This window comes from Mastigoproctus giganteus, chromosome 14, assembly GCF_048544385.1.
Source record: "Mastigoproctus giganteus isolate SK-2022 chromosome 14, ASM4854438v1, whole genome shotgun sequence".
Classification (NCBI taxonomy): Eukaryota; Metazoa; Arthropoda; class Arachnida; order Uropygi; family Thelyphonidae; genus Mastigoproctus; species Mastigoproctus giganteus.
The window spans coordinates 86,026,367-86,042,611 of NC_143588.1; the positions used below are offsets into that span (position 1 = coordinate 86,026,367).

Genomic DNA, 16,245 nt, shown 5'->3' on the forward strand with positions numbered 1-16,245 from the left:
AAAAAAAAAAGCTGTCCTTATCATGGGGACAAATATTGTCATTACACAGGAATTATTCCCAAGGTAAGTGAGACTTACAGTAGTACTGAGTTTTAAATATATTTAGAATATGTGACAGTTTCTGCCAACTGCAATTAACTTGGTTGTGTCCATACTTTTCTCTTTTTTGCAGAGTATCTGGAGTTTTGTGGACTAACGATGCTTTTCAAGTAAGCACAAATAAGTTGACATTTATGGATCTAGAAAATCGCCTACGTGATAAAAGTACTGTGTTTGTTAGAGTTGTAGCTGGGTTGGTATGTGTTTTATTTTGTTTCAGGATTTCTAAATTTCTTCCCCTCTGTATATACATAACATAATTTTATCAAAATATTATTGACTTATTAGCAATTAACAAGTTTTGATTTGTACAGGAAATGCTTTCTCCGTACAGTAAAACCTCATTAATTCAAAGTTCAAGAAACCAAAATATGTCCATTTCAATCTAAACTGGTTTGAAATATCTATGCAATATAAGAATTTCAATATTTTTTATTACAATTAGACAAATGTGGTTATGTCTACCAAACTATTATAAAAAAAAGAAAACACTACCACAAAACAAGTAAATACTACAACTAGGGTAAATTCTTAGGAAGATATACTTGTATCTTAAAACACCCCAATATTCAAATAAAATAAAAGAAAGAACAAAGTGATGTGCACCACCAACAGTGCAAGCACATGACTCGTCCAAAGAGACTTCCCCCAGAATCACCAAAGCAAGAATGCCACTGACGATGCCAATATTATTAAGGGAAATTTTTAGTCATATACTCTTGTTAACACTATTGAATTTTCACAATTCTCATTTAAAATGTTAAGAATTGTTTATTTTCATTGTGGTAGATGTTTATGGATGGACTATTAACACATTAATTGAGACAATATGAGAAAGACAACAGTTATTCTGTGGAGAAATTTAGTTAATTTCTTCATAACCATACAGCTCAATTACAAGCTGTACGTTAAAATAAACACTATATTGTTTTTTATTTGTAATTGTACATACCTGCTAAAGAGAGAGTATACATATTTTTGATTTTATTTGCTGTGTAATTTGCTTGTAATTCATGAAAAAAAGGTAACATTCCTATTTTTTTAGTATTGCCACTTATTCAGTGAACTTTGTAACACAGCATAGACTGCTCTTGCCAATTGCAGATAGGTAAGCTGGGTATACATTGTTTGTATGAGCCATTGACCAGTTTAATGTCACTTTAGAACAACTGGAAAAGTGTATGTTTGATTACAGTTGTGAAATTTTATTTATGTTATGTGGAATTATATTTTCTTTGTGGGTATGAATAAGTCATTATTTAGAGAGGTTAATGACAGAAGACGGTTGAAAGGAAAGAGTATATGACAACACTAAAATAAACCATAACCAAAAAAAAAAAAAGTTAATAATAATAAATAAAATACAGTCTGTCCTCGTATAGCACGATAGTTGTGTTCCTAGAAACCCTCGTGCAATGCAAAATCGTGCAATATAAACAACAGGCCCTATGGGAAAAGTGGGGTTAGGTGCCGACATCAAGATTGAACACACATTTGGAACCAAAACATTACCAAACACAATAAATAATCGGGTAATTTTAATCTTTATAAAATACTTACGTATTTTATAACGATTAAAATACGTAATAAAAAATAATATTATAATATTTTTTTATTTTTATTATAATATAATAAGTAATAAAAAATATTTATTTTTATTATATTATAAAAAATTTATTATATTAAATAAAATAGTCGTAATAAAATACTTACGTATTTTATAATACGTAAGTATAAATTATAATACGTAAGTTGTAATAAAATGCTTATGTATTTTATTACGTAATAAAATATTGCTTTTGCTTCTATCGTAAGCAAACTTGTTTTTTGTTTGATTTTCTATCCAAACAGATGACAGCCATTCCATCTCTCCCAATTCTTGTGTCTTAATCTAATGGATTTTAATTACACTTTGAGTTGTTCCCGCTGTGAAAGTTGTTTTTATTTTCTCTGCATTCTTTGTAATTCTCGGCATTGCCTCATTTAGGTCTGTAGCACGTGCAATATCACACGGTCTTTCATTTTGCTCAAAGCGTTTCACAATTTCATATTTTTTTCTCTATCGACAGAGGCGGACTGGCCATAAGCCTTACCCGGGAAATCCCGGTGGGCCGGAGGCCGGTGTGATTTTGGCCATAAACCGTAGTATGAGGCCACTATAAATTTTCCCGGGTAAGAATTTTTGACTCAGTCCTCCTCTGTTTATCGATATTGCTTTTCTTTTTCTCTCTGAATCTGTAGTGTCTTCACCAGGATGCTTCCTTTTCACACCTTTTAAGCATTTTACTCATTTTTAGGGAATAAAGCACAATTACAAAACGAGGAGGCACACTTGATACACATAAACAAAGCTGCGCGCGTGTGTAGCAACTGAATAAACAACACCGTAAAGGCTGAGATACGCTATTAACACCTCACATTTTACTAAAGCACATTTCTGGGGATTACTACCATAAAACAATAAAAACAATTTCCTGTTGCGTTTCTGCTAGTGGAATCTGTTATAAACTGGTAGTAAACTCGATCTAATTGCATTTGCGATTATATCGATAGCTGGAATTGTATTGGTTTTTACGTTATTATGGTGAAATGTGTTTCCCCTTCACTGATAAAAAAAACAAATACATTTTCAGAATCTTCTTCATTCCTATCGTGTTGCGTTCAGTTGGGGTGATTCCGCGTTCGACTGCCATTTCTTGTAAACACAAAGGCAAATCGTGTATAAGCGAATTCGGTTCGTGCTATATAAGATAGCGTTCCCCTATTTATAAATCGTGTATGATCGAATCCGTGTAATGTAAACACGTGTTATACGAGGACCGACTGTATATACACCAATTAGATGTTAGAAATTTCCAATTCAGACATGGAGGTATGCAGTAAAATTTTTCTTTTGTCTTTTAACTTGGTTAGCAAAGTATTATTTCTTGAAAATGAGAGGAAAGCTCCTGAAGCAGCTTCTGTTCTTAATCTCTCACAAATAGCAGCCTAATTTGTGCACACACAAAAAAAATTAATTCCATACAGCCTATATTTTTATTAAATTATTATACCTATACATTGAGCATTTTTACTCTATCTCTGTTCACTCTTAGTTGCTTACATAAGTCAGATGGTTCACTGGTCCTTGCAAGCACTCTATGACTGGCTTACGTAGCTGTAATTTGCAAGAGCAGTTAACTGCAAGTTACGTATTTCTCTGAATAAGTGACATTACTAAATCAGAGGAATGTCACTTTCATCTTCTTTCATGGATTAAATAGCAAATAATATCCCAAAATACGAATATTCTCTTTTAGTGGGTATGTACAATTATACCTAATATATAATATAGCCCTTGTTTAATGTACGGCTTGTATACAGCTAGCATGACTATTATTTCAGCAAAAATGAAACCCACAGTCTTTGTTCTTATGTGTTAGAAATTGAGAAAGATTTCACATACCTCAGTAGTTCATTTTTTTTTTTTTTTTTTTTCCATTCTTCATTGTGTATTTTTTCTTGTATATTGAATGCAGTGGAAAGACTTAAAGTTGCAGTGACTTAAAGGAAGATGTACATCTGCACTGGAAAATTGTATGTTTTTTACTGTTAGTGATCGGTGCATTTTGGTTTCAGTGGTGTGAACAAAATGGATTATGTTTGCATCCAGCACAACTCAGAGGTATGTGAATTCCCTGTGATTCCACAGTCAGTTTTTGGTAAATTGGATTGAAATGTAAAATTTAAAGATGACACCTGTGCAGTAGCAAACTTTCATTATATTTCCATTCATTCAGTTTCATTATAGTGATACTTGACTGTAGTTGCTTCCTCTGGCTGGAAGCAAATTTCTTTTCATCTTTCCTGCAGCCATCCTTCCTCAGTTTAAATTTGTGTTACCTTATGTGTGTTGTCCAAGCTGGAGTAAGTTTGCTATCAACATTTAGCTTACTCAATGCAGAGCCTTAAACACCCCGGTCAGATTTACAGACAGGTGTTTAGTTTACGATGCTGGGAAAATTTCTGTATATCATTGACTCTGTGAGTTCTCCTAGCAGCCTGTGTACACTGCTCACTGAACTTCATGTCTGATTGCCTTGTCATTTTCATTCTCTCCTACCTTCTCTGTGGTACAATGCAGTCGACATGTTAACTGCAATTACTGCTACCCATATTCAGTACCTTGCATATGTCATTCAGCCCATCTGTCCAATTTTTTCAGATCTTGTTGCAGTAGAATATATCCTGATTAGTGTAATCAGGATATATTCTACTGCAATCACCCTGCCAACCTTTGTATTATCTACAAACTTGGACATTAAGCCTGATATGCCTTCAGCAATATCATTAATAAATACTGAAAACAGCAATGGATCCACACTGAACCAATGTGGGACTCCACTAATAATATTAGTTCAAGAAGAATAGTGCCCATTGATAGTCACTCCCTGTCTTCTCTCACTCAACCATCCCTTTATCCATAGCAGTAACCTTGCCCCTAAGACCGCACTGCTCCAATTTGTACAGCGGGCAATGTGGAACAGTACCAAAAGCTTTTCTGAACTTTAAGTACGTGCTGTCAAAATTATTATTATTTTTTTTTCAATTTATTTGTTATTTGTTACTGCATCATAGTATTCAGTCAGACTGGTCAGATAAGATTACCTCTTAACAATTCCATGCTATGACTGCTATATAACTGTATGTCCATCTAGATGGTCCTTCATTAATTTTTTAACCAGTGACTCCATGATTTTCTCTGGAACAGAAATTAAGGTTAGAGGTCTAATCACTCATTTCAACCATTGATCCAGCTTTGTGAAATGGCGAGATATTTGCATATCTCCAGTCCATAAGGATCTCTGTTAATCCAGGGATACCCTCTTAATTATGGCTAAGAGTTTGCTTATCTCTTTTGCCACGTAATATAATTGGATAGATCCCATCAACCCCCCCCACCCCAGGTGCCATATTTACTTTCAGAATCAAGAAATTCTCTTCCATTTTTTTCTCAGTTATCACAAAATCATTTATCTCCCAGGTATAATTTGTTTATACTTCTGGTATTCCCATCCCTAAATACTTCTTCATGCATGCTTGACATTGATGCAAAATAGTTTATTCAGTTTGTCAATAACCTGCAACATGTACAGGATCATGAGTAGCAATCCAGACGATTCTGTGTATCAAAGGAAATAGTGATGTAATCTTTTTAGATGATAAAGCTATGTCTCAATTGATGCCTTGATGACAATAATTTGAAAGATATTTTAGATTACAGGGAGATTAATTAAAAACTGTCAAGTCTATTCTCAAACAAAGGTATCTGAGTGAATAAAAGACATTTCATTTGAATCACATCATCTACAGAGGAGATCCCCAAGGTGGCGCTCTGGCTACGCTGTTTTTTTCTGCCACTTTGGACCTCCTATCTTCACATACTAATTGCAGCACTTGTATAGAAGATATCAATCTCTTCATTTTGTCCAAACGCTGTGACAGATATGACACCATCAATGTCCGTGCTTCTGCCATAATATCAGTACAGTAAACCTCCGCGAATAGCGGGGATTACATTCCTGAGAAATGTCACGAATACCGTAAACGCGAATACTGAGTTATGGCTCCCATAGTAATAAAGGGGTTCCATTCCAAAGTATGAAATATATAAGAAAAACTAGTCTAAAATTTTGTCTATTTATGTATTATATGTACCTTCATAATATGACTATGTACATAGTGAAATGCAAGCATATGGCATTGAAATGAAAATAAGAAACAATTTAATATTAAATGTAATATTTATTAGAAATTTCAAACAAATCTTTTAAACCAGCGCCTTTGCTAGCAAAAAAAAACTTATCCCGCCAGTGCTATCACCAGTTTTGCTAAAGTGTTGATAAAGGAGTTTTGCCTTTTCATGAATGATGAGTGAACTTAACAGAATTTTATTTTGAGTTTGGTCTTCTATCCACAGATTTAAAGCGTTTTCCATTTTTTCTAATTTAACATCACGAGTTACAGAGCAAATTGTTGAAGCAATTAGCGCGTTTTCCCGGACACTATGGCGGATTTTTTCTTCCGATTTTTTGATTGATTGTACCGTCGACTCATTGATTTTATAATGTTTTTCCACTGAGGAGACACTTTCACCATTAGAAATTTTGTCTAATAACTCAATTTTATTCGCTAATGTCATCACCTTCTTTGATATTTTCACATTTCTCTTGTTATTCGTAGCCATATTTTTGTATGGGTTAGAAAGAACTTGTCCACAATAAAGTCACTTTCGTCCGTTAACACACTCGAAAAAGTCTGTTTTACACTGCAAAACGGTAGATTTATCACTTTTGTAAGCATATCAATTTATAAATTGATAAATTTATTCAATTTATAAGCATATAAATTAAAAGCAAACGACGAAAACTTCCATTACAAGCGCATAACACATACTGAACAAGGATTAGCGAAAAACATCCACGCTTGCGATTTTGTCACCCCTTTCCCCCCACCCACTGAGTGCTGTTTTGACTGGGAAAGATAATTTTAGCCACACCCATGTTTTTTTATGGCGGATAATATTCACGGCGCTTTAAAATTCACATTTTTTTAGGTTTCATTTTATATTAAATCAGCGATCGCGAAACCGTGAATACAGATACCGCGAATAGCGGGGGTTTACTGTATTAGTATTAGCCATATAGTGCAAGGAAACTGCAAGATTTTTCTGTGCTAGCCAAAAAAAAAAAAGTGTAAATAAAAAAGACAAATTATGCACTTTCCTTCTCAATAGGTAACTATTCAGTTGACCTTTGAATTTCTTCAAGCTGTCAACTTTAACTACCTGTGGAGGTAACCTGCTCCAGTAATCAACAACACGCTGGCTGAAAGATAAGCTGACTACAATCTAGTCTAAATCTCTTCCCCTGTAATTTGAATTTATATTCCCTAGTTCTAGAATACTTTGTAACAGTGAAAAGTTTGCTTTCATTGATTTTACTAACCCATCTCAGAGTTGTCAAGCTCTGTAGACAAAATAATCGAAGTCTTTCTCCATATGGTCACCCTTTTGTCGATCTTACATACAAGTTGCTCATATTTGGACCCTGTTTTTTTTTTTTTTTTTTTTTTTTTTAAAGAAGAGGACTCTGTACTTGGACACATTATTCCAAGCGAGTCTTACAGTTGGATTGTGACTGCTCTATCTCTATAGGTTGTTGTTATTTGGTTTTTAGGAGCATTAGCAACTAAGGCCATATTGCTCCGGGAATATGCAGTGGTCATTCCCTGACCTTTCCACATCCTCCGTATTTGGGGTGACGGGCTCGAACCCCGGTCTATTCAAGAAGCGTGTGCTATGCACTGCTGCTGCTTCCCACCTGGCTACGAAGGCGTCATCTCTATAGGCTATTGTTCAATAAATTATTGATACAACACCATGAGCTTTCTTGGCCACCTGTTTACACTGCTCAGAGAACTTAATATCTGCCTGTATCATAACTCTGAGATATCTTTTGCAGCTGTGTTGTCAATGCTTATGAAAATCAAAAACAACGGTGGTCCAAGAACCGATCCTTGGGGGACCACACTTCTGCCATTACACCAATGTGAAGAATGTCCATTAATCACAACCTTGTGCTTTGCAGCTACCCAGTAAGCCATCTTAAAATCTTGCTAGAATCCTAGCTTTGCATTCAAATCTCTGGGTTCATTTTCTGCCTACATCAAAGCTCATAACAATTGCAAAGCAGTTATTAATCAATCCAAATTAGATTTGGAACAGGCTAAGAGTAGAAATCTTGCAAAGAGTAGAAAACTGGTGATATTATTTTCAAATTATAGTCATTTTTGTCTCTTGCCAATCGCTGTTGGCCACAACTTTTGCCCATCTCTGTCAAAACCAGATATTTCTGTTGCCACTACTGCCAAATATGAACTCACCTTCTAGCATCCCACATTTCTTCTAGCTCGTATATTGATGATCTTGGTAAACCACCTCCTGCCATACCCAGTATGCTCCACTCACTGTCTCCTGTAGTCTTTTGTCCAATGGATGTTATAGGAATTTTTACAGCTCTTGATGCTAAGAACACTTTAGGGTGAAAAATCCCTCCCATCCAGTTATCGTCTCACTGCACTCCTACCCTTTCTAATGTACAGTTAGTTCTACTCGTATTTTCGCAACGCGAATTTGCTCCACCGTGACTGATATATTAGGGAACACTGCAAGTATAATGCGATTTTTGCATTGGCTCATGTGCGATTTCATCTGCAAGTAACACCAGGTGAATGCAAAACCTGGCACCCAGATGAACATAGCGACCTGCACAGCAATACATACAAGTTTACAAAGCTTAAAAAATGTCAAGTGTATTAGAACTGTATTTCCATTTGTTGTAGTTGTATTGATCAGAGACACACTGTTATCATTCACTGTATTCACATGATAACAGGTGATATTGTAGGCAGACTCACTTTTTTTTAAGGAGCTCACATTTTTCTGTTTGAACAGAAATTTCGTGAGGTGATATAGCATGAGCAGAGGAGCACATTTCTGGAGGTCACCACCATAAAACAATTTCTAGTTCCTGATCTATTGAGCTTTTCTGTTAGTGCAATCTAATTGTAAATTAAACTCGGTAGTAAATTCAATCTTATTGCATTTGTGATAATACTGATAGCTGTAATCCTGTGGGTTTTTACGTTATGGTAAAATGAAATCTTCAATCATATGAAAAACATAAATAAATTTTCAGAACCTTCTCTTCATTCCTATTTTTTAAGCTTTGTACTTTTTACTCCATATCTCACTTGTGCGATTTGTGTGTGCTGTGTTCATCATTATTGATTGCTTATCTTTTTTTACTGTTTTAAATTTTACATTCCAAAAAAAAAAAAAAAGAAAAGAAACAGTGCTATAGTTACTGTAACCTTTATTAATTTATTAGAAATTTAAGATGTTTAAACCTGTGGTAGCAATTTTATTGGATTTCTAACTTTTTTTAGTGTTTTACTTACCAGACAACATTTTTTTTTTAGTGCTCTGCCCCTACCACAGATTTCTATTTTCTAAAAATAGAAAAAATCTTATTTTTTCCGTAAGCCCTGTTGTTTTTAATGCGTGAAATACCATAATGCGAAGATTTAGGAACACATGTACCGCGTTATAGCAGAACTGACTGTAATGGAGAAATCCTTTAACTGCTTACCCCTAAACTATTTTGAAACTTTCATCTGATCACTGAATGCCAATATGGATTCCGTTAGTATTTATCCACTGGTGATATACTGGCTTATTTTTACCCATCTATGAACAAATTCATTGGAAAAGTTTGGTGAAACTCAAGCAGTTGCTCTTGAAATTTCAAATGACTTTGATTATATTTGGCACGAAGGTCTTCTAAATAAGCTTCCAGCTTATGGTTGTTGACTTTTTTTTTTTTTTTTTGAAATTTGATAACCTGACATTTTCTCTCTGTCTTCTAACTTCCTCACTAATACTGGTGTTTCCCAAGGTTCAGTTCTTTCTCCCACTCTTTTCCCCATTGACTAGAAATCCTATCTATAGTTTTGTTGATGATAGCACAATTCTTTCCACCTTCCAGTTGGAGAAACCTTGCCCTGCACAAACAGCTTAAATTTCTTGTTTGCCCACTACCAATTCCTTAGCTGATCTCCAGGCAATATTCCAGTGGTGTTGACATAACTTAATTAATTTCAGTCCTTTTACGACTTAAGCCATGTCTTATCTTGCATAGAGGATTCTTCTTTTCCTGTGCTTACCTTTGTTGATACTTCAGATTTCTAGAAAGATCACATATTTCTATTAGGGATTACCCTGACTTCTAATCTCTCTTAGCATAAGCGCATTACAAATATTGCTTCCTCTGCATCCAAAAAAAAAAATTGTTTTCTCTTTCACTCTTGGTTTTACTTTTCTTGAAAACAGCTACTCACTCTGTACAAATCTTAAATCTACCTTATCATGGAATATTGTACTCTCATCTGGGGTGGTACCCCATAACAACTCTCAGGCTTCTAGATTCCATTCAAAAGAACACTTTTAGCTTAATTAAGGACCATCTCTTACAAAGTCTTGCCACTCTCTATCTCATAGATGTTCTGTTTCTGCTGTATGCCTTTTCTATAGATACTCTCACAAGCACTGTTCTGAATTGGCTTCTATAATTCGATTTCTCTCTCTCTAGACACCCAAACTATTCCAAACATGTGCCACAACCAGTCAGCATCCATTTATTGTCCCGCTTTGAACTCACAGGACCAACTTTCCTTCTCTCTCATCCTTTCAACTTCTGTTTTTTGGATCAACTTCTCTTTGCATGTATTTCCTGAAAATTTCAATCTGCAGAAATTCGAGTCTCATGTTAACAAGTATCTTCATATCAACATTCAACCCACACACTCCAGTCCAACCCATGATGAACTGTGTCAAACTAGGTTAGTTAAACATGATTTTTCCCTTAACAAAACCATGTATGTCTTTCAGAATGCCATTTCTATCTAAATGTTCCTGGATTGCACTCTTAATTTTTGCCTCCAAGGTTTTCCACATTGCTGAGGTCGAATTAACTGGTCTGTAGTTAACCAACTTCACACTTTGAACCTTTTTTATATAAGTATTTGCGATATGTCACCACTTCTCCAATCCAAAGGAATCTCTCTCGAGTCTAATGATGCTCTCATAATTAACCTCAGTGACTTAGTGTACTCTCTGGCTGCTTCCTTCAGAAAGCTGGGTATATGCCATCAACTGCTTTTAGACTTGAAAGTGTTTCTAATGGACAGTCATCTGTAATTTTAAAATTGCTAAGTTTATATGGCTAAGCCTGACTTGCATGCCGTCTTCTCACCATGAATGGTCTTTCACCAGTAAAGATCGATGCATTCAGTTCATCATCAACATCGCCTGGGTTAACTGAAGATTTTCTCACTTCCCAGTACACAGGGGTTCAACCTGATTAATTTTTTTCTTCTTTGTATTTATGCACTTAAAAAAAAAAAAAGTCTTTGTCCCCATTCTTTGCTTTCTCTCATCCAGTGCTTTCTTATACTGACCCTTGGCCACTCTAACCTTTTCTGTGGTACTGTTACAGATCAACTTATGGCTGTTGTAAGCTTCAGTACTTTTTCATTGCCCTGTAACTTTCCCATGCCATTTTTTTCCGTTTTCTCATGCCATTTTTTTCTGCTCTATTAGATTGGTCAGCCATCATTCCTCCATCTCAGCACCCTCATGCCTTATTTTCTTAATGGTATGTATGTGTTCATGACTTAGACATAGATGGTCAGTGCAATGTTGAGTCAGTTTAGTGTGGCAAAAGCACTGGGAAAGCAAAATGAGAGTAGGAGTGGGTTATAGGCTTGATGGCTCTGTTGAATACAATGAACAACTGTACATAGTAATAGAGTGGGCTAGTAAATCACATTGTTTAATAATGGGCAATTTTAACTTCCCAGATATTCACTGGAACTTGTGAGTTGGTCACTTGCACACCAGCAAGATTTTTGTGGATTTACTGGATGACGTGTTTTCTACAGCAACACGTTGGAGAGGCAACCAGAGAGAGTAATACTCTTGATCAAGTTATCAGCAGTGATTATTCGTGCATTCAGAATTTGCAAATAAAGAAACCACTAGGTGGCAGGGATCACGGTGTACTGAAGTGGGATTTACTGAAAAATGTAACTACCATCAGTGGTAAAGGGAAGGGTTTTTGCTTACATAAGGGTGACTACATTGGTCTCAGACAGTTTTTAAATTCTGTACAGTGGGACCAACTGATGATGTTACCAACAGCAAATTCTAATTGAGAAGCATTCAAGGAAGTAATTGTGGAAGCTACTAAACTTCATACCGATTTAGAAATACTGTTCAAGGTTTAGGCCTAAATGGATGTCAGATGAACTAATGAGACTTGTGGCAGAGAAGGAAAATGCATGGAATGCATATAAATTATCAGGCAAAACAGAAGCCTATGGTTGATATAAGCTAGTCTGTAATCAAGTCACAAAGGAGGTTAGGCAAGCGAAGGCAGAGTATGAGAAATCTTTGGCAAAGGATGCAAAGAAAAACAGCAAAGATTTCTTTACTTATATAAACTCTAAAAGGAAGAAGATGAATCAGATTGGTCCACTTGGTATCAATGGTTAGCTGCCGAACTAAATGAGTATTTTGCATCAACATTCGCACATGAGTTATTCAAGGAGGAGAAGGCCAGATGTTTATCAAAATCTAACAGGGAATTAAATGATTTTTTAATAACAGCAAAGTGAAGGAGAATTGTGGAAGTTAAACATAAGAATGGCACCCGGGGTGGATGGCATCTATCCAGTTATATTAAAGGAGGTGGCAAAGGTAGTAAGCAAACCCTTAGCCATAAGAGAGAGCATTCTTAGACTTAGTGGAAGGCCCCAGTTAGTTTAACTTCTGTTCCGGAGAAAATAATGGAGTCACTGGTTAAAGATGCATTGCATGATCATCTAGACAAGACTGTAGTAATAATTCAGACACAGCATGGGTTTGTTAAAGGAACGTCTTTTCTGAAAAATTTGATTGGATACTATGATGTGGTTACAAAGGAACTGGATGCAAAAAAATAATTTTAATATCATATACCTGGATTTCAGGAAAGCTTTTGACATTGTTGTGCATGGAAGACTACTGTACGAAGACTACTTGTTTGGCCCACTGTTGTTTTGTATATTTATCAGTGATGTTGATGAAGGTATATTAGGTTTAATGTCGAAGTTTGCAGATGATAAAAAGACTGGCAGGGTTTGTAATGACAGTAATGGCAGTGTGCTGCTGCAACAGGATCTAGAAAAGTTGGGCAGATGGGCTAAGGAGTGGCAACTGAAGTTTAACATTGAAAAATGCAAAGTAGTGCATATGGGTAGAAGTAACCCCAGAGTGACATACCAAATGTGTGGTACTGCACTTTGGCTGATTAGAAAATGAAAAAGACCTGGGAGTAATTTGGCAGTCAGATATGAATTTTCTGAGCAATGCAGGCTGCCAGAGCAGGTCATGGGGTATTGTCAATAATATACAGGAATTTTGTTATTAGGGAAAAGGAGGTGATTATTCCTTTGTATAAGGCAATGGTCAGGCCACACCTTGAGTACTGCTTACAGGTCTGGGAGGCCTCATTTTAGAAAGGATGTAGAGTTGCTTGAGCGTGTGCAGAGAAGGGCAACAAGATTGGTTAGGGGAACAAAGGGGTGGTCTTACCAAGAAAGGCTTAAGTTCTGCAGATTGCAGTGTCTGGAGACTAGGCACCTGCAAAGTGATCTGATTGAGATGTATAAGGCCTTGAATGAGTTGAGTAAGCTCTCAATTCCGATGTGATTTTAACGCTTGCTCAGGTTATGAACCTGAGGGGCAAAAATTCAAATTAAGGAAAGACAGTTATAGAATAGATGTGTGGAAATTTGCCTTTAGCTAGCAGGTAGCTGAATGCTACTACTTCTGTCATTGTGGAAGTTGATACCTTAAATAAATTCAAGGAGGAACTGGACAAACGTTTAGATGGATTGGATGTGTGAAATGTGTTTTTTTTTTTTTTTTTTTTTTGGCTGATGCTACATAAGCTTGCTTTCTTGCATCATATGCCACTGCTACTAAGAAAGATTATTACTTTTGTGATTATTGCTTTAAAAGTACTGTATAAATAATTCAACTGTATTTGTCCTCCCCTGCAATCCACTCAATTGATAGATGCTATATAGCATTCTAAAATCTTATAGTCCCCTTTTCTGAAATTAAAACCTTGCCTTTACCTTTAACAACTTTAATATCTTTCTTCATACTCCAGCTAATGACTGTGTGATCACTACTTGCCATTGGTTCCTGTACTATAAGGCCTATTATGTCATCTGATTCATCATGGCGCCTCCGTAGCCAGGTGGGAAGGAGCAGCAGTGCGTAGCACACGCTTCTTGATTAGACCGGGGTTCGAGCCCATCACCACCAAATACGGAGGATGCGGAAAGGTCATTCAGGGAATGACCACCGCATATCCCGGAGCAATATGGCCTTAGTTGCTAATGCTCCTAAAAACCAAATAATAACAACAACAACATCATCTGATTCATGTGTAATTATGAGGTCTAGAATATTCTTACCCCTAATACGTTTACTAAAATGGTGTTACAAGTAATAACATCTGGTTTTTTTAAAAATTTGTTCCCCCATAGTGACTTTCTCTTGGTCAGTTTGCAGAAACTTTAAATAACCCAAAATAAGACGTTCCCACTTCTTTTTGCCCATTCCATCTACATGAAGAGACTCTTGTCATACACCACACAGTTCTCTGGTTTTCAGATTACCTCACTCTCACTATACCTTTGTTTCCAGCTAACTGACACTACATTCTGACTTAGCAAAAGGTCTTTTCATGTTTGGACCACTTTTGATAAGAAGTATGACACCGCCACCCCTTCTATCTTCCCTATCCTTCCTGTATACATTGTGCATACCACAGTGAAACTCATCACCCCAATTTTTGAGTGACGCCACATTTCTGTTAAGTCCTGTTATGACAGTATTAGTTTTCTAAACCAGAAATTTGAATTTACTTATTTTATTGACAACACTCCTGACATTATTTTAGACACAGTTAAGACTAAGTATTTTTCTATAGTTTACATCCGTTACACACCCCTTAAGGTTATTTAGACTTGTTTCCCTAGCTTTATCTTCCCAGTCATTTGAAATGTTTTCACCCTCAGAATACCTTGCCTACATATGCTGAGGCAACATTATTTTGACCCATATTATCAGATAAGTGTGTATTACCATTCTTATCCCTAACTAGCAGATTCTCTGAACCCCGAATGCCATCTCAACAAAACAAATTCCTTCTACCTACAAGTGCTAGCTGCTGATAAAAAAAAGATTTTCCCCCAAAAGCCTTGCAGGGTCCTTCCAGTCTTCAGTTAATCCACAAGATTTTTAACATGTAATATGTCCTATAAAGTCTGGGCAGAGTTGCAGACATATACACATTCTGACATAGCATGCAGCATTTTTCAACATGCTCCTGTTTATTTATTTATCCAACATATCATCAGGTCATGTTCATTTAATATCATTAGTCCCCAAACAAATAATCTCACTTTACCTCCCCTTGAAATCTGACAATCTGTTGGTAAGATTATCAGTTGTTACTCCCAGAAAATGCACCTTGGTTCTAGTCCACCTATCTTTATTACAAAAAAAATGTTACTTGTTTCCCTGAAAATAGTGTCTGAATAAAACTAAAGCTTCTTGAACCAGAGCTGGATGCACTTGACTGTTCGGTTTCGGGACCTGAATCGGGAGTGCATCACTTGGCAGGCCATGAGATACTTGAGTCCCTGACAGGTTCCCACTTACACTTTTTTCTAGGCCAGCACCCATTTCTTCAGTGACTCAAATCCTTCTGGTAATGCACCAAATTTTAATTTAAGATGGTGCACTTCATACATCAGGTGCAAGGAAAAGAATCATCTGTTGAGCTTGGTCTGTCTGCTGGACTGACCTTAGGTTGCATGCCACAAGCTATACATACAAACTTGTGACTCACACCAGAAATGCCCATAGCCATTTCTGTCTGAGTCGTGATATCCTTGGATGATGTATTGTAAGTGGATCTTGTAATGACCAGTATTTAGGTAGATTTGACCTTAAGAAAGATTACAAAATTAATTTACAATATATTTCAGAATTTAAATTAACAAAATATTACAGAAATTAAACTGTTACAAAACTTTATTCACTAATGAAAAAATTAAGCTACCAAAGTTACTGTAAAAAATGTAACATAGCAGAAATACTTTAGAAAAGTTAAGAATTAAATTACAAAATATTGCAGAAATTAATTTCACAAAATTGCTGAAATGCAATTTACAAAATTACTGAAATAAAATTTAAAAGTTACAGAAATTAAACAAATTTTAAACATGAAATTTGTCTATTAGACATCTGATTTTAATCCCCTCCAGTTAATCTGCTGGAGCCCACTTAAGATGCATCTGTTCTCTTCGACTGCTTTATCTTGGTAAAATTGGCCTTTCCTTAAACATGACTGTGGCAGCTCAAATACCATTTAATAATTTGAAGAAGCAGAAGTAACAACATAGACATTGACATTAATGGTATTA

At 35.8% G+C, this 16,245-nt stretch overlaps 1 protein-coding gene across 1 annotated transcript in view; it reads left to right on the forward strand.

Annotated features, from left to right (window-relative positions):
- Positions 1-16,245, forward strand: part of LOC150075318 (structural maintenance of chromosomes flexible hinge domain-containing protein 1-like) — a 736,477-nt gene that overhangs the window by 124,582 nt on the left and 595,650 nt on the right. Inside the window, exon 13 of the mRNA XM_090388445.1 lies at positions 173-296. Within this exon, the coding sequence (XP_090244571.1) occupies positions 173-296 (124 nt within the window). The remainder of the gene's footprint in view (positions 1-172; positions 297-16,245) is intronic.